The sequence below is a fragment of the Coturnix japonica genome, chromosome 5 (assembly GCF_001577835.2).
Source record: "Coturnix japonica isolate 7356 chromosome 5, Coturnix japonica 2.1, whole genome shotgun sequence".
Classification (NCBI taxonomy): Eukaryota; Metazoa; Chordata; class Aves; order Galliformes; family Phasianidae; genus Coturnix; species Coturnix japonica.
In genome coordinates this window covers 10888791-10913925 of record NC_029520.1, presented here as the reverse complement: position 1 = coordinate 10913925, position 25135 = coordinate 10888791, and the positions used below count along the sequence as shown (strand labels likewise).

General features: G+C 44.4%; 1 protein-coding gene and 1 long non-coding RNA gene across 4 annotated transcripts in view; both read right to left on the bottom strand.

Annotated features, from left to right (window-relative positions):
- Positions 1–289: 289 nt before the first annotated feature.
- Positions 290–2409, bottom strand: LOC116653460. The gene is made up of 2 exons (XR_004307302.1): positions 803–2409; positions 290–570 (listed from the first exon to the last, which is right to left on the bottom strand). It is a non-coding gene; the product is annotated as an uncharacterized LOC116653460 (long non-coding RNA).
- A 1607-nt stretch (positions 2410–4016) lies between these two features.
- The window catches only part of TSPAN32 (tetraspanin 32), a 25197-nt gene continuing 4078 nt past the window's right edge, over positions 4017–25135 (bottom strand). Inside the window, exons 4-8 of one of the 3 annotated variants that reach the window (XM_032444734.1) lie at positions 19233–19307; positions 9370–9471; positions 8789–8881; positions 7298–7384; positions 4017–5870 (exon numbers count right to left, since the gene is read on the bottom strand). In XM_032444734.1, coding sequence (XP_032300625.1) covers positions 5775–5870; positions 7298–7384; positions 8789–8881; positions 9370–9471; positions 19233–19307 — 453 coding nt within the window. In that variant the 3' untranslated portion in view covers positions 4017–5774. The remainder of the gene's footprint in view (positions 5871–7297; positions 7385–8788; positions 8882–9369; positions 9472–19232; positions 19308–25135) is intronic. The other 2 variants (XM_032444735.1, XM_032444736.1) reach the window with 2 other exon arrangements.

Below are 25135 nucleotides of genomic sequence, written 5' to 3'. Positions count from 1 at the left end.
CGGGTCCCACCCTCTAACGCTCTTTTTCCTTTCGATTGCTTTTTCCCTTCCCTCTCCCTTCCCCTGTTCTTTTTTTCCCCCCTCTTGTAGCCTTCCCACCCCCGCACCTTCCCTTTTCCCACTTGCTCTTACATTAAAACTCACCCCCATCTTCCCAATGCTTCCTTTCAGCCTTACACAACCCACCACCCAAAAGATCACCTCCAAATTGTGCAGAAGCACTCACCGTGCTTGCTTTGCTCCTTTCCCCATCCATCTGGGGGTATTTCAGGGCTCACCATCAAAGAGATCTGTGTCACACGCGCTGACATTTTTAGTATCCCTCACATTGCAGCTTGGAAGTTGAATTTTAAAAGCCAAAAAGCAGCACCACAGAACCAGCAGAAAGTTTCCTCACCTTCTAGGCTAACCTCACTTTGGTTCATCTGTGCATCCCTAGAAACACAGCCTGCTCACACCCTGCTGTGCAACCAGCAGGCATGGTTGCTTTTTTTTTTAGGGCTGGGGTACCAAAAAGTCAGAACAGAACTCAGAACACAAAAGCCTGATCGAAGGCAGGACCTTATGTGTCTAAAAGAAAAACAAAGAAAAAAAGTAGAAATGAGTTCAAGTGCTCAGACAGCACCCCTGGTGCCTGTCGAACCCTGCTTTGCCCTCTGCACCTGCTGAGCACCCAGTGAGAACTGAGGCAGAACAGAAGCCAAACCAGTTCCCCAATTACTGAGTGCATCCCCTAATCGTGGGCTTGCCATGGATGCATAAACCCTTTGTTTCTAAGCCCCATTTACTCATTTGGCCTTACCAGTGAAGCTGGAGGCTCACAGGGGTATTCATGCACCAGCTGATAGACTGAATCGTTGGCTGTAGGTGTAATCCTGCCTGGATCCTGCCTGTTGATCCAAAAGATAATGACAGGATCCCAATTTTTTTCCCCTGCTATGACACAGGATCCCACAATGCCTTGATTTCTGCCCAAAACAAGCAGGGTTTGCTGCAGGGAAGGGAAAGAACCACATGCAAACTGATAAGGCTTCAGCAGCAGCACAGCCAGAGCTGGGCTTAGGAAGGAAAGACACTCAAATCAGTGTCTGTGTGCTGGGAAGCTGGCAGCCCCACTGCAATCACTACCACCAAACTGGCACTGGAGCCACCTATGGGGAGCTTGGGATATTTGGAAGGTGGTATCATGGCTTTTGCTTTCTGCCTTAACCTATGGGAAGTAGCAAACAAGAAACAAAACTTTTCATACACTCCAAATGCTAAACAATCTGTCTCAGAGCTAATGTGCTCCTACTGCTAGGGCATCCCCATGCCTGAACCATACATTGTCCAGGGCTCCAGCTCAAGGGTCACAGATCCCATCTGAACCTCTCTGTGGCTTGGCAGTGGGGAAGTATTTCAAACTTTATCCAAACATCTCAGTCTTCTATCAATTTATTTGCTTCCAGGCAGCTCAGCCGAGCATGCTTGAAAACTTTGACCTCTGTACTGAAAAAAAAACCCCACACAACCCAAACCAACAAAACAAACACCAAGTTCCAGTGTCAAGGTAACACAGACTGTTTCTCAAGCAGGTCTGTGCTATCAGATGCAGCCTTTTCCCCAGTGCTGAACAGTCTACAAAGTATCAGGAACGCATTTCAAAGCCTCCCAGCAGCTTCACCAGATCTTCCTAAGCAGGCTGCTCTGTAAGTTGAACTAATTTGCACAAAGTTGTGCTTATCACGTCCTGGGATGGAGTGCAGGTGCTGTGCACAGGGCTGGGGAATTCCCTAATTCAGAGATGGGTTAAATTCAGATGCTCTGTGGGACACTCAGTTAATGCCAGTTTGCTTACCCAGGGTGCAAACCGATGAAGAAAATACCTGTTAGGGATGTTAAAAAAGGAGAAAAACACAACAAAACAAAACAACAAACCAACCCCCAGGAACAGCCATTTAAGTGTGTCTTCACTGTTAATGAGTGAAGTTGCAGAGAACAGAGGTGTTCGCTGTGTTTCTTCCATTTGCTGGTCTAACTCCCTTCTGCTGCTCTTCCTCCCCTGTTTCTGATGCTGTTATAAAGGTCAGTGTCATGCTTGTGGTTTTGGCACAGCCATCTATGGGTATGACTCATAGGGCTCCAGAACAGACGCAGGGTTGAGCTGCATCCCGGCCCCATGCCTGCCTGACAGCTTCTGCAGGGGAACACCAGCAGCTCCACCCTTCACAGACACCAGCTGAGCTCTGAGAAAAGCCTTGTTCACCACAAGGTCCCCATCTATGGTCTGAGTAGGGAAGATGAGTTCTGGGATGAAGTACATAGAGTCATAAAACATCCTGAGTTAGAAGGGACCCTTACGAGATCATTGAGTCTATCTCCTAGCTCCACGCAGGGCCACCCAAAAAATAGGCCATGGTGATGCTCCTCTGGCTCTGGTAGGGAGAACAGGGCAGAGGGCTTCCCATCTATCTTTGCTTGCTGCATCCCCGTGTTCCCTTGCTGGATAAGCAGAGACCTGTATCTTCACTTTGAGGTTCTGCTTCTGATAACTCCTGCAGCAGTTACCTCCACACTGATTGATGCTTTAAATATTTACAGCAGGGTATCTATGGTGATAGGCAGGTTATATAAAGAGAAGAAGGAAGGCAGCGGTGAAGGGCAGCAGCAGCTTCCGGAGCTGCTGTTATTCTGGTGCAGGTGTTGCTTCCAGAGGCACCACTTGTGAATAGGAGGGAGAAAGCAAACCCAAGCAGGTTCTTACTTCAGCGCAGACATTTCCTCTTCTCCAGCATAGCCAGGAGGGTGAGAGCCCAGCTCGGCATTGTGGGGAACTGCTGCTGTGCCACCTATGTATAATTCATCAGCAGGTGAATAGAGGCTGCAACAGCTCAGTGCTGATGTAACACTGCAAAAAAGAAAACCAGTGCATCCGCCAGCAAGCTGGTGTGCCACAGGGTTAAACAACAGAGGTACTTAGTGATGCTAAGAGCAAGAGGGGGAGTTTGCCTTAGGAAAGAACAGGGATCCTAAGGGAAGTAAACAGCAAGAGTTAGCAGTGAACCTGGGTTCTGCTGAGCCCTCTCACCTAAGTTTACCTCATTACAAGACTTCAGAAGGACCCAACAGCATGAGCTCTGGGGTTGAATTCAAATTGCACAGCAAAGGGGAAGTTGTAATGTGGTGGCAGCCAGTATTGTCTGGGGGACAGGATATAGCAAAGCAGTTTGAAGCCTGAAAGATCCCCGCTGTCCCCATAATCAACTTCCTCTTCAGGTTCTGCTTAACTGCTTAACCTAGGCTTGCACAAGGGCTCTGAATCCTTGGTCTTTTCTTTCTGCTGTGCAGAAGCCCCACACATCCTCAGCTGTTGTGTGAGGCCTTTTTCTCCTTGCTAATAGTGCTGCTTGAGAAGTGAACGCAAAAAGCTGCACCTACTGCTTGATATAAGCGAGCTGTGGCCTTAGAGAGAGTGGCCTGGCTGTCTACAGGCACATGGTGAGTCACATGGAAGGCTTTGACTGCTCTGTCCCCATTGTTATCCCTCCTCCATGGTTGGGTAAGAAGAGGCAGATGAGGGCTGCAGCCTTCCCTGTGAAATAGGAACAAAGAACATGGTGTGTGTGTGTATATATATATATATATATATATACATACACATACATATATATATGTGTATATATATACACACATACACACACATATATATAGTATATATATATACACACTATATATATGTACTATATATACACACACACAGAGTGTTTGTAGGGGAGATTACAATTTGTTTGGATATTTCATACCCCTCCCCCCCCCCCCCAAAAAAAAAAAAACCAAACAAAAAAACTCAGCTATGGCTATACAGCAGCAGAAAGAGAAGGACTTCCAGCTTACCTTGTTGGTAAGAAGCAGCCTGGGTGCTAAGGCATGTGCAGCTGCAGAGGGAACATCTCTTCCCAAAACCACAAGGCTCACCAAGTGCAGCCCATTGCAAACAGCCCAGTACTGCACATTGCAGAAGAGAAGGAATGACAGCCTTTAGCAAGAGATTGGTATTTATTGAGGACCCCAGGAATCGTGTGTGCTGCCAGCTGGCCTGAGGAATGACAACAGCAGTAGCCTTGACAATAACAGCCAGAGCTCACAGTGGAGACTGTCTCTGAGGAGTGCAATGTACTTAAGAACCCCTATACACATATCTCTGAATCTCCTCCCACCACCAGTAAGTGGATATGTCTGCAGGTGCAGCTGCACAGTAAGCACATCACCACTAAACTCCTGCTTGAATGGGGCTGGTGACTGCCAGGAGAAAGCTGGGTGATGCTCCACAGTGCTTTTAGACTTGGCCTTGCCTCCAAAGCTTCCACTGAAGCTCTGCTTGTACCAGGGGAGAGGAGCAAAGAGCCCTGGCTCCTCCTCCCTCCGTGCCATTCTTTCCAATACAAAACATCTGCAACCATGTTCGAATGCTAACCAGATCTGGGGAGATACTGCAGGCTGTAATGTTGTTTTAATACATACAGCAGTCCACACGAAGGGCCCGGAACTGTCCTGAACATCAGCAAGGGGTTTTCCTCTTTTATCTCAATGAGATCATCTTCGGAAGCTGAGACAATTTCAATTGCCACTTACTGTTTTCACAGGTAAAAGCCACAGCAAAGGAGGGAGGTGAAAGCTGCTTCAACAGATATTTTCCATCACTGTAGCTCAGCAGATTTTCCAGCAGGAAATAAATCTATCGCTGCGATGGTTTTCAGCTCAGAAGTGGCTCTGCCTCCTTGCAACGAGGGCAAAGCACACCAGGAAGCCATCATTTCAGCTCGCCTGAGATGTTCAGCTGGCTGAAGCTTTTCAAATTCCTCCTTATTGTTGATAAGAAGGAAAGAAGAGGAAGTGGACGCTGTTGTGTTTTAAGTGGCTGGAGATCAGTCCGTTTCTCCTTAATTTAAACACAAGCCCTGCATATGTTCAATATCAAAGTCCTTTTGTATTTCACAGCAGCGTGGTAGGTTAGTGAAGCCAGAAAGAGACAGAATGGAGGCAGTATGTTGAAGGAGCCCACGTGAAATTAGTGCAGCATCCAGAAGGCTGACCTAATCCTCAGAATTTCAAAAACTCAAAAAGGGAGATGCAGAGGGATGCGTCCTTATTCCACTGCTTCAAAACTCATACACTGTTTTTTGATTTTTTTTCCCCCACTTAATTTATACCAAGAATTCCAGCAATATTTTGATAGAGGGAAAAAACAGTAGTGGCGGCTGGGTGCTGACATACTCCAGGGTGGTTTGAAACCTGTTCAAAGGCAATGATGAGCACTGTCCCAGGTAGCACAGCTCCCTGTTTTTCAATACCAAACCCAGTGCAAACATATTTGCCAATGGCAGATTGGTCCCATTGCTGCAGTCCAAAGATCTTGCCCTTGAGAAGTCACATCTTTCGAGGTCACAGGAAACTTCTTGTATGACAGCACAGAAGACTGGTTTAATGCTACGATTTCAGATGGTATTTCTTTAGGTTGTGTCCTAGGGAGCTGTGTGTATTCTCCTTATGCTACATACCATCCTTCACTCCAGGAGGCAACCTGCATCTCCAAGCCCAGGTGCATCTCAGTCCTCATCCATTCTTAGTGAAGATGCAGGACTGCTGTTCTGTAGAGTTCCACCTGGATGGTACAGCTTGGAAATGCACACAGGTAAGTAACGCAACACCTTCCCAGAGGCTTGGTGGGAGACTCCAGGCATCGACTTGCACTGAGAGCTGGCTCTGCCTGGTAGGGAAACCTGGGAGACAGGCTTCTAACTTCCTCGCAAGGTATATTTGCCTTTCCGGTCCAGGTTGTTGCTGAAGTGGATGGAGAACCAGAGGAAAGAAGTCAGAACCATCCCATAAACCTAAAAGGAAATAGACAAGATGGGCAAACAGTTAAATGCTGAATAGAGGAGGATGTTCCAGCTGTGTGAATAAGCGATCCTAAGTGTTGCCTGCTGGTTCAATTGGCACTTCTGAACTTGTTATGTATGAAAGTGTCAGACCGTTCTTGAGGGAGCTCTTTTCCACTAAAAGGGTGAATATCAATTCCAACATGGGAGAGAGGGAAAAAAAAAACCCATGTGGTTAAGGCATCTGACTGGAATTAGCGCAGCACGGCTCAAGCTCAGTCCTAAAAATATCCAAAAGCGAGAAGAAGCCAGGAAACTCAGCCTTTAAACTCCTTCCTCAAAACGACCCTCCATGCAAACAAACTCATAATAGTCCTTTGTGTACAGAACAGAGAGAGGGAGAGGAAAAAAAAAAACCCTCATGCATTGTTTGGAATAAAATGAAAAACAACAAAACTAAGCCCCCAACACATGCTCACTGCAAGAGTAGAAGACAGCACGCTTCCTTTGTACCACACTTTTCTGATGAGTGCACAGTGCTGCCTCTGATCACGTCTCAGGATTTGCACAGGCAGCTTATCAAAGTGAGGATGTTGCAGGAGGCATAAGAAGGGCTGCAACAACATGCTCTGTGTTGGGCTCATTGTGCAGATCGGTGGGGACACGTCTGCCGCAGGGATGGGGACATCAGAGCTGTAGTCCCAGCTGGCTCACTTTGCTCTGCATCCTGCCTTCACAATGGCCTCCCTCATGGTGGGATTTCCTTTAGTGCACACTTCAAAGGCTTTCTTGCATTATCTGGCTATAACATCAAGTTCGTGGGGAAAACTGTCGTGTAATACAAGTGTACAAATAGAAAAATACAAAACACTCCAGTGTGGATATGGCTTAAGCAAAATTTCTCCTACACTAAAGGGTAATTAGAAAGCAACATCAAATATTCATACATGACTTTCCACTATGCATCAGCTGTACGTCCTGAGAATTTTCTGAACAAGAGCTCAGTGGTGCTAAGATCCAATAAAGCCTTAATGCTAAAGCTCTGTATGCATGTACATAATTCCATGTAAGTAGAAATGTACCTATAACATTGCCTGATGTCTTTCCTAGCGTATTACTAGCATTATGAAATGCACACACACACAAATTGTGATCCTCTGCGTTTTCTTGAGATGAAGTCTTCTAATCTTTGTTGTGTCAAAGTGGATCCAAATCCCTACATACACACTGGTCAGGAGAACTCTCCCTATCTTAAGAGCAGCACGGAGATACCACAGAAGATAAAACCTACTTTTTTTTTCTAATTTCTGTGGTGGAAGCCAACACCACTTCTATTTCCAGTGCTCATCTTCAAAACCCCCCCAGGTCCCCAAGCACTTGGGGCTTATTTAGGATACAAGTCCCCTGTGGGGTCAGGAGCATATAGAAACAGGCACAACTACCGTGAAGCCAATGGTGATGCCCAGGAGTGTGGAGACAAAGCTCATGTGCTTCTTCAGGAAGCTATGCATCTCTTGTAGGCAGTCCTGGAAGGAGAAAAACACCTCTTGCAGTGTGGCAGAAGCTCAGGTGGCTTCTCACGCCTGCATTATATTTTCCATTACTACAATATGTCTACAATTTTCTTAGTATGATGCATTTCAATCTGTAGAGGATGTATTTACACACAGCTAGTGTGGTCATGCATAAATGGTGTTGGTTTTCCTTTCTCTGGAAAATGGAGAGGTTGTTGTAAAAAGACAGGAAAGCAGAGCATGCCACAATGCTGCATGTTCCCCAAAGATACTAACAAACAGCTCAGCATTGAAAGTGCCACCAGCATTATTATATATATTATATATATATGTTATTACATATAATATATTATATATAAGCATTAAGCACTCTGGCAACCCCACTGAAAACTAGTGGGTGATAGCCAAGAGTCATTTCAAGAATGTACAAAGCCTGCCCTTGACTTTGCAGAACAAGGTTTTTACTGCTTATGGACCCACAGCATCATCACCTGAGTGAATGCACTGCAGCAAGCAACTACTACAGTTCCCTCCAACCAAATGCAAACAATTAGTGGGGCTGACCAAAGGCATGTAGTGCCTGAGGCTGCTTTACTCTTTCTTCCTGCTCTTTGAGCTGATGTCTACCCTCTTTGAGACTGGATTTTCCAGGAGACAGCTGGAAACCATGGATTAACACGTACTGGTGCATCAAAGGGCTGTGTTACTGCTTATCATAGAATCATCATATCATTAAGGTTGGAAAAGACCTTTAAGAACATCTAGCCCAACTGTCTACCTATTACTAGTATTCCACAGTAAACCACATCATTCAGCCTGTACAAATGCCTCACCACTCTTTTTGGGAAGAAATTTTTCCTAATATCCAACTTGAACCTCCCCTGATGCAATCTGAGGCAATTCCATCTTGTCCCGTCAAGACACAACAGCAATATTTCTGCATAGCTGTAGCAACACCATTTGTTTTTTCTAGGGACAACTTGTTCTGATGCTAGTTTTGTTATTCCGGTGGAAAAAAGCATACAAGAGATTTACTCAGACTATGAAGCCTATGTCACAACTTCGGTGCATACACAGTCTAATATTGGAGGGCTCTGCAGCACTTCTTTGGAATATTGCAAGCAAGTATAAAGTCTGCTTGATGAAGCTACTCCTGGACAACATAATCCTGCTTTATGAGTTTCTCATTTAAATTTTTAATACCTGTTAATGCCCTTGGGAAAAGGAATTACAGTCACCGTGCGGCCTTTCAACATTTGTTGTTAGCAGAACACATTTTAAGCCTTAGAGACCAGAACCACGTGACAAATTCAATAGTGTTTTTCCATCAGAGCCATGCCTGTGCTATCACAAAACCTCCACACATGCAGAAGACAAAGAGGAGGCTGGAGAGAAGCAAAAGAGAAGCAACCCTACCTGTCCAGCAGCCCACGCTGTGCCAGGACGGCACATCCTGCGCTCAACAGCAGCTGTGTCTCCAAGAGGGGAGTGCTTCCCACAGCACAGGAACTGCAAGAGAGGGCAGGGTGGGTAAATGGGGCTGTGAGGAGCAAAGCAGGCAGGTAAACAGTACTCACAGTGATGGAAGCTGAACACACAACACTAGACAAGGATTGTTTCACCATTGATTATAGTGGCTAAACTAAGCAGATGCTTACCATGCTATGCATTCCATGTTGTTGGGTTTGGGAGATAGTTATCAACTTCCAGCACTGCAAGAGCTCATGTTATAGAATCATCTGAGTTGGAAGGGACGCTTAGAGGCCATCTAGTTCAACTCCCCTGTAATGAACAGGGACATCTAGGGCTAGTTCAGGTGCTGAGAGCCCTCTATGTTCTATGTGATATACATAGCCAGTCTCATACTATGTACAGACTTGGCGAAAGGCTGGTTCCAGAGGAAAACAGTACAACAGAACTAGCAAAACAGAGCCTGTTGGAATCAATGGGCAGATGTTCCAGAAAAAGGTTTCTGTGAAATCTGGGAGATAACTTACTACTTCATGGATGCGAGTCAGCTCATGCCTCTTGGAGCTGGAGCCATTCCTCCTCACCTCCTCATACACGAGGTCGTACACATCCAGTATACTGTTCTCCACCTGCAACAGAGGCAAACTTCTGTACAGTGCACCAAGATGATCAGCTGCCCAATTATCTTACAGCTGAAGCTTTTGTCCAGTTTCGGATGCATTGTCAAAGAAATACAGAAACATAAGTGCCTGTAACACTCATGCTTCTACATCCCCCCCATGTCCTGCCAGGGAGAGGTGACAGTATCATCTTGTTCTGAAAAGAGGTTATAAGGTTATTTGCTACCTTGCTAAAACATAAAGGTGAGAGCATGAGAGCACCTCCGATGGGCAGCAGTGATGGAAGAGTTCCTCTGAATTAAGCCCAAAAAAATAACGGAGTGACTCAGTGGTGAATCAGATCCTAAATATTTACTAAAAGTATGAGAACTTGCAGCTTGACAAACCCCAGCCAACTCCTGCTCAGCTTTCAATGGAAAAAATATGACAATTGCTTTTAGTGCCAGGAAAAAAAAAAAAAAAGAGAGAGAGAGAAAAAAAACAACAAAAAAGCCCAGATTTATTTCTTCCTTTCATTTCCCTGTTGCTTCCCTGCCCATATTGATCTGAATGGGCTGAAGGCAATGCTTGGATCTCAGAGCAGAGAATCGATCTGGACAGAGGGAATGGGGTGGAACGAGGGATCCTGGAGCAAGGCCACCAGTCAGCACTCCACTGTGGATGTGCACACCATCCTCCCTCTAGGAAAAACTTAAAGCCCAATAAAAAGCAAAACATTCAAAATTTCCTAACTTCGGGTATGCCATGAAGCAGCTTCCCAGCAACAGCAATTAAATAAATGAATTCAGTAAAAAGCTTACTTCCACTGAAGAAATGGATTAAGAATAATGAGAAAGGGGATAATTTTTCATTCTACTCTTGTGGTGTTGTCACTTTTATATCCCTCATTAGCCAAAGTCTTTCCAGTACCTGAAGGAGCCTGCAGGACACTGGGGAAGAACTGACCTTGAAAGTGAGCGTAGTGATGAGGCAATGGTAATGGCTTTAAACTAAGAGAGAAGAGACTAAGGTTAGATATAGACAAGAAACCCTTTATTCAGAGGGTGGTGAGGCACTGGCTGTACAGAGAAAGTGTGGATGCCCCACCCCTGGAAGCACTCAAGGCCTTAAGCAGCCTGATCTAGTGGAAGGATGATTTTGCATGGTCCCTTCCAACCCATACCACCCTATGATTCAAAATTCTCTACTGTAGATAACATATGCTCCACACTGCATTGTAAGTACAGCGAGCAGCACAGCTGCATGCAGTACTTCATAGAATGCAAGCAGACAAAACCTATTTCCAAAGAGACTTCTTATTTTAGACATCCCACAGTGACATCAAGCATTTTGAGGTCATTTGAAAGAAGGCAGGTGATGGAACAGGTTGAAGGGCTGAGATTCCCACAACAAACCTATGGCAGAAATATTTTCCAACCACATGAAACAGTGGGGGAAGAGCCACAGGCAGGCACTGCTTCACAGACTTGTCAGCCACAGCGATAGCGATGAGGAGAGAATCTCCAGACACATCATGGCCACCGAAGACTTAAATTACACAGTGTTCCTGAGCTTACTTCTGAGCTGTGTTCTCCTTTAGGTACTGATTTTTCATTTTCCCAAACAGCCTCCGAGAAGCAAAACCACAAAGGATTAAATGGAAATTATTTTACAGCAACGATTTCCTTTTAGAACATGTGTCTGGGCAAGCCTGGGAGTACAGTCTGCTGATTAGTCCTTCTCAGTGCTTCTATCCAGCAACTGCATCTAGCATTTGTTTCCAGCATTTCTCTGAATACGCGATTCAGATCACAGTAAGGCACGAAACATCCAACTACAAAGCCTGCATTTTAGTGGTTTTTTTTTTCCCCCTCTTTTCAAATAAAGAGCGAATTGACTGTAGTTTCTCCACATCAACTTGATGGGCTTTGCCAGAACAATTTGATTTTGGAGGGGAAAGTAGCTGCCTTCAGACAACGTGGCAGTTTGTTTGCACAGATTACTCCAGATAACTTTCTAGTTTAAGTATTGCAATGGTAGTTATCAAGTCCTAAATCCCCACATTTATCACTGCTGTTTCCTTCCGTGCAGAGGACCATACCACAGAGCATAGGCGGTACAACAGGCAGACACAGTCACAGGTTGCTGTAATAAAGTCACGATACCATAGAATGGCTTGGGTTGGAAGGGACCTCAAGGATCATGAAGCTCCAACCTCCACTCACCATGCAGGATCACATTTAATACCAGGCCAGGTTGCCCAGAGCCCCATCCAACCTGGCTCTGAACACTCCTAGGGACATGGCATCCACAACCTCACTGGGCAGCCTGTGCCAGCACCTCACCACCCTCACAGGAAAGAACTTCCCCCTGTTATCCAACCTAAGTCTTTCCTTCTTGACCATCTCACCATCTTCCCTGCCCAAGATGGGGTTATGTTTTTGCTCAGCCACCACACGTGGCAGCCTCTACTCAGACAAAAATGGTACAGTTTCATGCATGTCTAATGATGGGAAAAAATAAAAACTGAAAGCGTGAGACAAAGTCACCAGATGTCTTCATGACAGAGCCTTATTTGTGACAGCGTGCATTTTGTTCAGGAGACACAAATTCATCCCTCAGCTTTCCTAGGAGCAGGAACAAGGCACAGTAAAGATAACTGCACTGCTTTGCACCAAATTGCCATAAATTCCTATCACATAATAAATTTTCATTCCACCATCCCAAAATAATGGCTTTTTTCTTGCAGCAGGTGTTGGAGAAAAATTAATCAGGGTGCTTTCTCTCCCAATTAGGCAACCGGATGCTTTTTGAGCAGTTATGCTGATACTGTTCATAACGTGCTTTAAGAAAGCCACAGCTGTGCCTCATCCCTTAATAACTCAGCTGATAACACGTGACAGTGGGTACAGATAGAGGAAAAAAAGCCTGTCTGGGCTTCCCCTACAGAGGTCCTACACTTCCAACCCACATTTTCACCACTCTGGTCACAAGGGTTTTCCTTTTCCCGAGGATGCACTGATGACTTACTGCATGATTCAAAGCTCCTTAGAATGCACACTGTGACCTGTTGCTGGAGGAGGTCAGTGGATGAATGTCTGGATGGAGATCAGTGACAAGCGCTATATGCTCAGAGCTCAAACCACACAGCACCTATGAGGACAGGCTGAGAGAGCTAGGGCTGTTAAGCTTGGAGAAGAGGAGGTTCTGGAGAGACCTGAGAGCAGCCTTTCAGTATCTGAAGGAGGTACTATAAGAAAGAAGGGGACGGACTCTTTGGCAGGACCTTTTGCTACAGGGTAATGATTTCAAACTGAAAGTGGAGAAATATAGACCAGATATAAGGAAGAAGTTTTTTACAGTAAGGGCAGTGAGGCACTGGTACAGGTTGTCCAGAGATATGGTGGAAGCCCCATCACTGGAGACATTCAAGGTTAGGCTGAACGTGGCTCTGAGCACCTGATCTAACGTAGGTGTCCATGTTCATTGCAGGGAATTGGACCAGATGGCCTTTAAGAGACTCTTCCTACCCAAAAGACTCCATGATTCTAGGAGTATTTCTGGACAAAGATATCCCTTGGAAGGAAAATACAATTCCAGGGCTTATCCATTAGAAAACAAACAAATAAATCAGTTAAGGCTGAAGATGGAGCATCAGCTGGGCTTGAGAAAAATCTCCAGGTTAAGTGGTAAGGAGGTCACACCTTAGAGTAATTCTTTTCCCAGAAGAAGCTTGGCAAAATATTCCAACTCTAAATTAGTCAAATAATTGCTGTCTCCCATGACTGTCTGCTTTCCTTAATGAAACATTCATTTAAGGGTGATAGAGGTAGGTTAGCAGATGCAACAAATGGAAAATAATCACTGAGATTGATGCTGCTGACATCAAGCAACTTAATAGAGCAGGATTTTTCACTTAGAGCAAAAGAATGAAGGAATTTTGCAACTGTTTATTATGCTCTATATCCTTTACACTCCCTAAAGAAGCAGAATTTATGATTTCAGGAAGGCAATTGGTTTCTGTAAACCACTAGTGTTCTTTCATATCTGCATTGCTGCCAAGAGGGATGCACTTGGTGTCAGTAAGGCAGTGTTTTAAGATGTGAAACTGGAATAAAGAGGTTGTCACTTTCTACACCTTTCCTTGTTCCAGTAACAAAAACCCGGTCACTGCAACTCGGTGAAGCTTTATGCTTCCCTAACAGCACTTCAGCTCCCTTCCTCGCCCCCGCATCGGGCTTCCTCCAGCTGAGAGCTCACAGCTGCAGAAACATGGCCAGCATGCAAAGCAGAATAGCTCAGAGCCCCCGCCTCCACATGGGTGAGATCAGGAGATGCTGCTCCTCTCGGATGCTGGAGGTCACTGGAGACTGCTGGTGAAGTAAGAGTGGGGATACCCAAATGAATCTTTTAGGCTAAGTGGTAAGTATATTTAAATAAATAGCATGTACATATATAAATATAACTCATGCACTTTCCCTTTCTTACTGGTTTTGGGACAGGAACAATCTTTTTTTTCATCACTGACAGCATATGCAAATAGAGGGGGAAACAAAAGCCGCTGCAAAACCATAAAGTCCACAGCAGCAACACTTTGCTGAGCTATTTCTCTTCAATTCCAGCACCTTCTGCTGTAAGTGGTTTGCACAAGGAGCTGATGAAAATGCTGACCTGCTTCGCTGCTCCCCTCCCATTTCAGCGTTGCCTTCCCGAAACACAGATGCAGGCAGAGCTCCTCCAGGGGCAGAGACCAGCTCAGAGCAGCAGCATTGGCAGCCAAAGTGCTCGGCAGTTGCCAGCTCTGGGGTGGGTGACTCACTGCTTCCCAGAGCAGGGGCACAGCTCTGCTTTTGCAGGGGGAATGCTGCCTGGAGACAGGCGAGCACCAAACCACAGTGGTCTCCAGTGCACAAGCTGAGTACCCCACCTGCCAAGCAGGTCAGATATATGGGTGTAAATATGTACACAGACGGACACAGAATCATTTGAATTGGAAGGGATGTTTAAAGGACACTTCAATCAACTCCCCTACCATGTACAGGGACACCTACAGCTCAGTCAGGCTGCTCAGAGCCTGATCTGACCTGACCTTGAATGTCTCCTTTCAGCTGCTGCTAAGCAAACCTCATTTCTTACCTCCACACGGAAACCAACAGCAAAAGTTGGGCAGAAGCCTAGCTGGCTGGCTGCTACACCAAAGGTTTCTTTCTCCTTAATTCTCCAGACCTAATGCTGCTCCTCTTGTCATAGACACCAGTCTCAGTGTGCTAAGGCCTTCCTGTTTCCTTATTCCTTTTTTAAAGCAAAGTATTTCAGTTTACAACATTTTATATCAGAACTACCGAACCAGCATACAGCCAAGGGCACTCACAGCTGCCATCACAATCATTTATGAACCTTCCAGTGTTGGGATCAAACCATCTCTCACCTGCAGCACGTGAAACTGCCATCATAAAAGCTGCATCAGCCAGCAACAGATCTGACTCCAGGTGAGCACCATCACCCATAGCATCGTTTGAGTTGGAAGAGACCCTTAAAGGCCATCTCATCCAACTCCCCTACAAGGAACAGGGACACCTACACAAGATCAGGTGCTCAGAGCCCCATCCAACCTGACCTTGGGTGTCTCCAGGGACAGAGCACCCACCACCACTCTGGGCAACCCCGCACCAAAGTCACGTGAGCCTGGAAGAACCATCCCATGCTGGGGTGATGGGGACCATTGGCTGATGCTGCTGGAAGCAGCAGCTGCAGCTCTGCAGTGAAAACAGCAGAAAAGGGGCCATGGGTTCAGAGCTGGGGCAACAATAAATAATGAAGCATGAGTGCCTCAGCAGTACGTCAGACAAAGGGGCGTACTGTCTCCTACGTGATGGGAATGCAAACATGGGAGAGATGAACGATATTTAGGGAAGGGGGGAAGGGTTTTCCCCTCCCTTTTCATTTTTATTTCTTTTTTTCCATACTTCTCAGAAAGCAAAAAAGCTCAGTGTTTACTTTAGAGCAGTTGTGCCTGGTAGCATGAATAACACCAGGAACAAAGAAGGCTTCAGACTATTCCTGTTGTTTTAACAGCCAAATCCCTACTTTTTGTGAAGGCCCTTGAAAGACCTCTGCAAGTGGTTGCAATCCTGTCCCAGCCCTGCTGCATCAAAAAGGGACTTGCCAGCATGCTCTGATTCTGGTTTCGGAAAGCACTGAACCCACCTCCAGCTTGTGTTTAAGTCCCATTGGAATCACTGTGACCTGAACTTGTATTTAAGCATTGCATTAGGTGGGGCCATCACCTTGCACAGGACTTCTGTAGAAGCTGACCCCAGCATAAACCAAAGCAAAATCAAGCAACCACTCCCCTACATCCAAAGGGTGCAGGAAATCAGGTGTGAACACCATGAGCACAGGCAGATACCCAAGAGATGCACACTGACAGCCTGAGCAGGGTGAAGGGGGTACAGAGAAGGAGATTAAATCATCTGCTGTGAGGCTTTGGGTACGTCAGCAGTCCCTCTATTTATTTTTCCTGGCACCCTGTAGCAAAGGAAACTGTTCCTCTAGCCCAACCCAGGAGAAGCTTGGCACTACCACTGCACCATTGCTTGGCTTCAAGTGCCCACAGCATCAGGAAATCATAATTTACTTGCTTTTAAGCTAACGTTTACTTTCTATCAAATCTGTAATTAAGAGGCACCTTCTGATGCAGAACTGCCGTCAATAGTTCTGTTTCTGCTGATTCACTCTCCCCTCATGGGGCTGCTGGGAGCATTCCCTACACTGTTGCAAAGAAAAACCAATATGTAACACTGCAGATCCGTGGGCCTTTCCCACAGCAAAGCCCAGAGCAAATCTGTTTTGTGTTTGTTATCAGGAATACCCAAAACCCTTCTCATCTATAACAGAGCACCCAGAAATCACAGGAATGGCTTGACTTGGAAGGGAGCATTAAAGGCCATCTGATCCAACTCCCACACAAGGAACAGGGACACCTACACTAGATCAAATGCTCAGAGCCATGTTCAGCCTGACCTTGAATATTTCTGGAGACAGGGCTTCCACCATTTCTCAGGGCAACCTGTGCCAGAGCCTTACCATCCTCATTGTAAAGTGCTTTTTTCCTTATATTCAATCTAAATATCCCCTGTTCTAGTTTGAAACTATTTCCAGCTCTTCTCTGCAGGCAGGTTTGTCCAGCAGCAGTTAGTGTGTGAAGAGAGGAGAGCTGGCAAGTCTGCAGGAGGAGGCAGCTGCCCCGCAAGCTGTGCCAGCTATGGCATAAACCTACACCCTTCCTCAGGACCCGCTGCACCATGCTGTGCTGAGCAGTGGTTTATGGGAAAGGAGTTGCCTTCAAATTAACTTCTTTCCTGGAAACAAAGACTCAGCTCTTTGGCTTCAAGAACCAGGGCTTCCTAATGTGGCTGGAAACCATTAGAAAACCCCATCCTCTCTGTGGTTGTCACAGCTGTTCAGTCAAAGTGAGGTCATCTTTGCTACCCTTCTTCATGTGTTATTCTCTCACTGGCTGTCACTGGTTCCACTCCTCTAACAGATGTGACACCCTCCCACCAGGACACAGCAAAGCCCAAGGAGACAGGAAAAGCATTTTGCCAGCAGGCTAATTACTGCTGATCACCACCAATCTCATAGAACTCAAGTTACATTGACAGAGAAACAGGTGGAGGATCTGAGATGTTACCCTTAGTTGATCTTCCCCATTTTCTTTGCAGAATCCTCCAGACAAGCATGCACTGAGAAGGAATAGGTTATTTTCTCAACATGAACTTCTCTGAATTTGTGCAGACAGATGGATGCAAAGAAGATGGTATAGAAGGGGGCACAAAAGACAACATCTGGTTATTGGCCAAATGGGCAGACCCATGGAGCAGGGGATAATCACAACACTGAGTGAAGGATTCAAGCTTTCAGGGTAAAGCACAATAGATCTCAGATGTCTGGTCTAAGTAGTTCTAAAAAGACTGGTGATACCAATTCTGTCTGGGATGCAGGTAACTTGAAAGTAAAAAAAAGACATGACAGATCTCTGAAAGAACAGTAGCTATCGGGAGTCAGAAAAACAGAGATTAGGAAATGAGAAAGGTTCATATTTTGTTTACAGTGCCCAGGTCTGAGAAAATGGAATATTTACAGATAAGTTGTCTTTCTCTCCTGTCCTGCATAGCTTCTCTGTAAGAAGCAATGTAAACAGGTCTCCAAAGGAGCCAAAGGCAAGCAGGGCACCTTGCTTTCATCATGTTCAAACAACGCTTCTATCTACTGCCTCTTGAAAATAACTATCAGAATCATTCTTCAATTGAACACGGGGCTTTCCTATTCCAAATGATTTTCAGTAAGAAGGATTTGCTCTATAAAGGAAATTCAGGTGTTTTTTTTTAATCAAGAGGATTAGCACACAGTGAGAATCTGCTGCGGTTTGGTGGGCAAGGAAACCGGGATTGGGACACACTCATATCTACATTCCTTCCTCGCTAGAGAGACAAGTTTTTTCAAGCAAACCCAGATTTCTAAGTGTTTTGTAAGTGATACTCCTAATTAAATCCTTCCTCTTTTCCAACCCCCGTGTTAATTTTCATCTTTGCAAAAAGAGAAACCCAGGAGGATCTCCAACAGCACTTTAATGTTTCTGTTGTCAGAAGCACTGCTGGCTTTCCTTATCTGGAAAGCAGACACTGAACAAAAAACTCTCATCTTGCCCAGGAAAAGCTAATTTCTGTTTTGCTTCAGACAAAACCAGAAACTGAGTACTGAAGGTAGCCATAACATGTAGATGCATTTGCAGGCAAAGCACTCAAACAAACAAAAAAAAACTAGATAAGGACTTGAAGCAGAAATGCTACTGGGCCATCTGTATCCACCCCATGTTTGCAAAGTAGCTGGACAAACTGATAGAGGAAAAAAAACATGCCAAGGGAATCTCTGACAAAGGGCAAGAAACAAGCGGTCAGCCCAAAGCCACAAAGCATTAGCATGGGGAAAGCTGGGTCATCAGCACAGCTATTGGATGGTTGCCCTGGAAGTCAGCAGAGCTAGAGGTGGCCACAGCCCATCACAGCCTCTAAGCAGAGGCTCCCAGCTAGCATTACCCAGAATTGGAGCTGATGCTAAGCAGCATTTCAGAAAAAAATAACTTTTTAAGAGTCAAACAGCCAATTTTTCAAAAGCAACCTCCCAAAGCCATTTAAAGCAAGTTTCACATCTTGTCTTATCTGGACATTTGCCCTGCCCAAAGGTTTCTACAGTGAGTATCCCATGTTTCCCTCTTCCTCTAGATACCTTGCAGGGAAAGGCAGCCCTACTCTTTTAAAGAATGGATGTAACATAACATGCAACTTGTAGGCCTTGATGAGAATGGCTTAATTACCACCAACTGCCCCTTCTAGTGAAGAAATGTACAGTGACAATAATGAAAAAGATGGTGGTAAACATCCAAAAGGTTATTTACAGGAAAAACTCACCCATATGGAAGCCTTCAGTCTGCTGGGAACCACTGAGGCAATCTCCACCAAGGACCATTTCCAAAAGAAGCTACCTTGGTGGTGGTCAGCCCTTAAATGAGGTCTAGAGGAGATGGAGGCAAGCTCCACCCCTTCTGGGAGCACAGCTAAATTACTCTCACCTGTGCTCCCATAGCTGACCTGACACTTGCCTCAGCTGATTAATCAGGTTCAGGCTGTGATTACCAATTTCCCATACAAGAAATCACTGCAAAAAATCACCTGTAAAGAAAGTCTCTTGACATCGATTCCACAAGTCAATCTCCTGTGGAGAGTGCTTACCTCTGTGTTGTGCATGTATCTCCAGCAGAGAGCTGGTATCATCCCACAGAAGGCCAGAGCAAAGCAGAAAAATGCCTGGGGAGAAAGAGAAAACTATGACTGACCAGTTACAACAGGGGGAGAAAACATCCATTTGAAAACACTCTAGGAACATATTTAGTGTGCTCACATGAGCAAGTCTGGTTAAAGCTGGAGCGGAGCATCACTTCCTCTTGGTGTGCCCTGTACTGCTGTTAGTTGTCAGGAGTGGGATGCGTGTTGTGACTCTTGGTCAGGAACCAGTGATTACAACGTGGCTATTTAAAGGTTCTGACCAAAAAAGCACTCAGCTTCCCATAGGATGGTTAACCTAAATCTTCCCAAGGAATTCCATTGAGTTAAAACTCAGCTAAGGGTTTCATGGTGGGGAAAAACTGCCTGGATAGTCCATATATGCATACAACAGGCAGATGGAGAGCAGCCAGTGTTGGGGAAGGAGCTGGGCTTCCCCTGACATGTCTCAGCACTGGCCACACTGTCTTGTTCAGACAAAAGGATGACAGAAATACAACCAAGGCCACCGAGTGACCCTGGTGAGCCTCAACAATGCAGCAGTGACACAGGAGGTGGCCGGACTCTGTCCTCCTCCCCAGGCACAGGGCTGGAAGTCAGGCATGCTGTCATGTTATTTGAACAAATCTGATCTCAAACAAAACCTGACCCTGATGTAAACATCGAGCGTCTGTTGTGACAGCTGGGCCAAGGGCTCTGATCACACACACACACACAAAAGTGGCTGTAAAACATCTGAAGAACAAATGGGCTCATCAGACATAAGTACACAGCTCAGCCTGGCCAAGAGGAACCAGCAGCACTGAGATGCTGACACAGGCTGGTCAGGAAGCTGGTGGAGTCACTGTTCTGGAGGTGTTCAAGAACTGTGGAGATGTGGCACTGAGGGATGTGGGCATGGTGGGGATGGGTTGGTGGTTGGACTGCATGATCCTAGAGGTCTTCTCCAACCTTAGTGATCCTAGGACTCTCTGAGAACTCCCCATAAATGATTCCCATTGCAAGTCTTTCCACGTTTCCTCTTCCAAAATCCAAAATACGTAGCAGGGCAGAGTCACCATCTGATCACAGCTTATTCTTTCTTTTCTCCCTATGAGTATTCCAATAGTATGACATGGCTGAAACCTCTTAAAAAATAAACCATTTGTCACGGTTTGAACTAAAAATCCACCTGCGTCCGTGACAGGGGGCCGTAGGCCCCGGAGGGGCCCTAGGCCGAAAGGAAAAAGTTAATTAGGAAAAGAAAACAGCGGCAACGATCTAAGGAGGCACACTTATTTACTAAATACTATATCAAAATACAGGATAACACAATATAATACAATATAATTGAAATTTGGGAATATTCAGGATTCCGCAAGGGGTATCGATGGGTTCCTTTGTTTTGTTGTGTTGTATTATGCTGCTTTTTGTGTGTTTATATTACATACAAATTGGTGTTTGAAGCCAGTTTGCTGTTCCAACTTTACCTTGTGTGTCTGTTTTCTATTGAATGATTCTTTCTTTGTTCTTTTTTGTTGTGGTGTGCTCCCAGGTAGAATTAGACCAAGATGTTGGTTACCAATTGCCACCTTTAAAGTGGTTTCACAGGACGCAGTACCTGCACCAATTGGGTACTTCATTGCTCCCACATTCTAATAAGCTAATTCGCCACATTAGAAAATATGGGAGTGATTAGCAAAACGCACTCGCCTCTTTTAAACAGTCTTCTTCTATTATTTCCTATTGTCTTTGTAAAATTCTGCAGTTTGGGTTTTGAATGGATGGTCTGGACGGTGATTATTTACTCTTTTGTGTCCTATATATTACACCTTTTTCTCATTTTATTAGTGCCTGCTGTATTTTGTTTATCCAGTATTCTATTTGCTTTAGGTTAACTCTCAGTAATGAAATGGAGTCAAAAGAAGCTAGGTGTTATGTCTCTATCTCTATTGGATTATTGTCTATAGTCTTTTTTTCTTTTCTTTTCTATTTCCCTTGTCTTGTCTATTTAAATGTAGGCCTCCTACAGTTTTTGCTTTACCTGGAGAGGTATTTCAGTATACCTGTTGAGTATTTTTTCCTGTGTTTTTAGTTTTTTTCTTGCTTCCCAGTGGGTGGAAGCACAGGCCCAACATGTTTTGTTATTTTGCCATTTGGTATTTTGAGTCTTCATTAGCTGTTTTTGGGATAGTCAGGGTGAATGCTCCTTGATGTTCACTTTGCTAGTATATGTTATTTGGATCTATTTTGTTGTTGTTTGGTTGGGGCTTAATTACTGTTCGAGCAGTATTGGTTTTTTCAGAGAAGGGGATAGACCAGGAGTATTATGTCCCAGAATTGCTTTTGAAAAGCTGTGTGTTTTGCCTATTTAATGTGCGCAGTTGCAATGTGTGAATTGGGGTTTTGCCTCTGCCTCTAGTTGAAATTTCAGTTTCTTTAGGTCATAGTATATTTTATTGGGCAGATGAATTGTGTGACTGTTTCGTTCATCATCGTCCAGTTCGTAGATGTTGATGTTTTGTTGACAAATATCATCTTGTGCTGTGTCCCCTCTTCGCCTGCACAAAATAAAGTAACAGATGACCCGCAATCTGTGTTTTTCTGGTGAGTGTATTGTTGGGCTTTTGTGAGAATGGTCATTGTTTCTCTTCTTATATTAGTTATTCATGCCGACATATGTGTATGTTGTTTTTTTTTTTTCGCTCTTCTCTTTATCATTTGTGGGTAACTATCTGGAAGTAATTGATAATTAATTTCTTCATTTGGGTTGTTCTCTGGAGTCGTAGTGTTCAGCATGTGGTCGTTTTTGAGCTAGGATTAAAGTATACAAGAAATTATGTCCGTAGCCCGTGGCTTCTTGGGGCCAGGTACGGAGCGGTGACAGGGTTTATTTGAAGAATCCATGCTCTAGCTATCTGCTGCCTGGAAGATATATGGTTCCGCGATCTTCTTCTGGAGTTTTTGTTGGCATTAAGATGTCTCTCTATTGTGTAATTCTTCTCTGTAGGCCTGACCCCTTGAGATTGTTGGAGTCTACTATTATTAAAGGTCTGAGGTAGCTCTTTACATCTCCATACTGAGAAGGAGGATCTACCTGTATGAGGGGGTTTCTTTGTTTGGGCTTGTCTTTTTCTGAAAGGTAATTTGTTGTTTTCTCGGAGTGTGGTTCTATTGCTCTTTCTTATTTGTCTACTTCTTGTGTTTTTTTTTCGCTTGCCAGTATAACTTTGATGTTTTAATTATGTGATCTTAGTTGTCCCTCGCACCCATACTAGTGCTACCTGTATGCCACTTGGAGTAATGTGGAGCTTTCATTAATTACTCAACGAGCTCGTTAATGGAAAACCTTTCTTGTCTGTCCTGTATATTCTAGTTTAATTGGTTGTATTCAATTTCTGGCCCTGAGATAAAAAATTGAACATCCGACCTACAGAAGAGTGTATATTCATCTGTTTTTATATAGTATTAGCACCTACGCATACAATGAGCGGTTATCCAGATAAACGAATAAGTTTAAGATTTTTGCCTTTCTTATTCACTTTATGACTGTAATCTTGATGTTCTCTCGTTTATTGTTAGGAAGCATCATCGCAGATTTTGATAACGCCTGCTGTTGTATTTGTAGCCTCTACACGTGATCAATGTTGTCTAGTTATTTCCACTTTCGTTATTATGTGTAAGTTATTGTAGGAATCAAGTTCAATTCGCTCGAGGTATTATTGGCTTCAGTTTTTTTTGTTTTTTGTTTTTCTTGTTTGCTTTTAGATTGTGGTTTCTTGAACGGGTTAGAGGTTTTGGCCAATGCTCTCATCTTTTGTTTATTTTATTCATTTTTTTTGTGATTCTTATTTTGTATTGGTGGCTAATGTCTTATGGTGTGTGTTTGCAACAGTGGGTGAATTAGTGATATTATTGTGTCTAACGGAATAGTGTGTAATACCTGTTTGCCGCGTGAATTCTTGTGGAAAAGACTTATTGCTGCCGAATAAGGAAACATTGTTGTAAATGTGCTGCTCCATTTTGTAGATGCTTTTATCGTTGCCTAAATTGTAAGGCTATCCTGATAGAACTTTTATTAACATATACCACAGGTTGATCGAGCCTGCCAAAATTTGAGTTGCTCAAATAGACTTGACTGGCAGAACAAGGGTGAATTATTCCTAGCTCTGTGGCCCATGAGAATCTTCAGGTCATCAAGGAAGGGATGCAACATATAAGTGGCCAGAGACCGAGGTGGTGGACTTAACTATGGACGCTATTGCTCAAAGTTATTCATGATTGTGAAACATGCGCCATAAATTAAACAAGCCAAGAGGATGAAACCTATTTGGGGGGAAGGGCGATGGCAAAAAGTAATAAATATGGAGAGGCATGGAGGTTGATATATCACCTTTGCCAGCGATCTCGCAATGGTAAGCGTTATTTACTCACCATGGTGGAGGCAACCGTGTGGGTGGCTCGAAACATACGCAGTACCCCATGCATCGCCCGAAACACCATATTAGGGTTGGAAAAGCAAATCCTGTGGCGGCATGGCACTCCAGAAAGAATTGAATCAGATAATGGGACCATTTTAAAAATTCTCTTGTAACACTTGGGCCAAAAATCATGGCATTGAGTGGATTACCATATTCCCTATCATGCACCAGCTTCTTGGTTAAGATTGAAACGATTCAATGGTTGTTGATAAACTATGTTGAAAACAATGGGTGGCGGAACATATAAAAACTGGGAGAACCATTTAGGAGAAGCCACCTGGTTGGTCAACACTCGAGGATCTAGTAATCGTAATGGTCCTAACCAATCCAAGCTCCCTACGTACCGTGGAGGGAGATAAGGTTCCTGTAGTACACATAAAGAGCGTGTTGGGAAAGACGGTTTGGGTCCTTCCAGCGTCTGGAAAAGGCAAACCTCTCCGGAGGTACTGTCTTTGCCCAGGGACCTGGGTGCACGTGGTGGGTGATGGACAAAAATGGGAATGTCCAATGTGTACCACAAGGGAATTTGATGTTGGGGGAGTGCAGCAATGATTTTTCCTGTAGATATATAGTAGAGTCTCAGAAAAATATTTCAATTTAAGGTACAGAATAGTTCAATTAGGTATAGGACTTAAGATAGAGTGGATTAATGTTAAGGAAACACTTTTCTCTATATACCTTAATTAAGGGCATCTGTAAGCAAGTTTTTCCATCTGGACTTATATCCTGCAACTGCGCCATGCATGTGTAGAGCACACATGGAAAGAAGTATAAGTCAAAAGGAAATCTGTGTGATGCTGGGAAAGGATGAGTGCACCTTGATGTGGGGGACGCCCTACTAGCGCCGCCTTTCCCCTCTACGCTGACATGTTTTCCTTTTTCTGGCAGGTTTGCCATTTTCTCAAAATTAATAAATAGTAGTTTAGGTTATAGAGTTTTTGTTCTCAACTTAGGGATTATGTATGGAATAAATATAGAATTGTTGAAAAAAAATAAGTGTTGCTGATTATTCACAATTATACATAATGAGTGTGTATGTATGTATAAACATAATGTAATGATGTAGAATAAGGGGTGGAATGATCATGGTTTTAATAATTTTGTAACTTTTGCTATCAGTATTCCACTATCATAACATCATATTAAGCAATGAATAATTTTAACTGAATCTGCAACTTACAGAAGAAGACTACATCTCCAGGGAACAACACGATAGGTCACGGGACCTGGACTCTATATTAACTCTTGTCGCAGAACAGACTGAGGTCTTTCGAGTTTCTGGCGTTCAGGGGGAGTTTTGTGGGAGCCTTCAGCCGTTCGCTCTAAGATTCACAGTAGGCCTCTCGTTACGGGACTCATTCTCTCTCCTATTTTTGCTTGATTCGTTAGCTC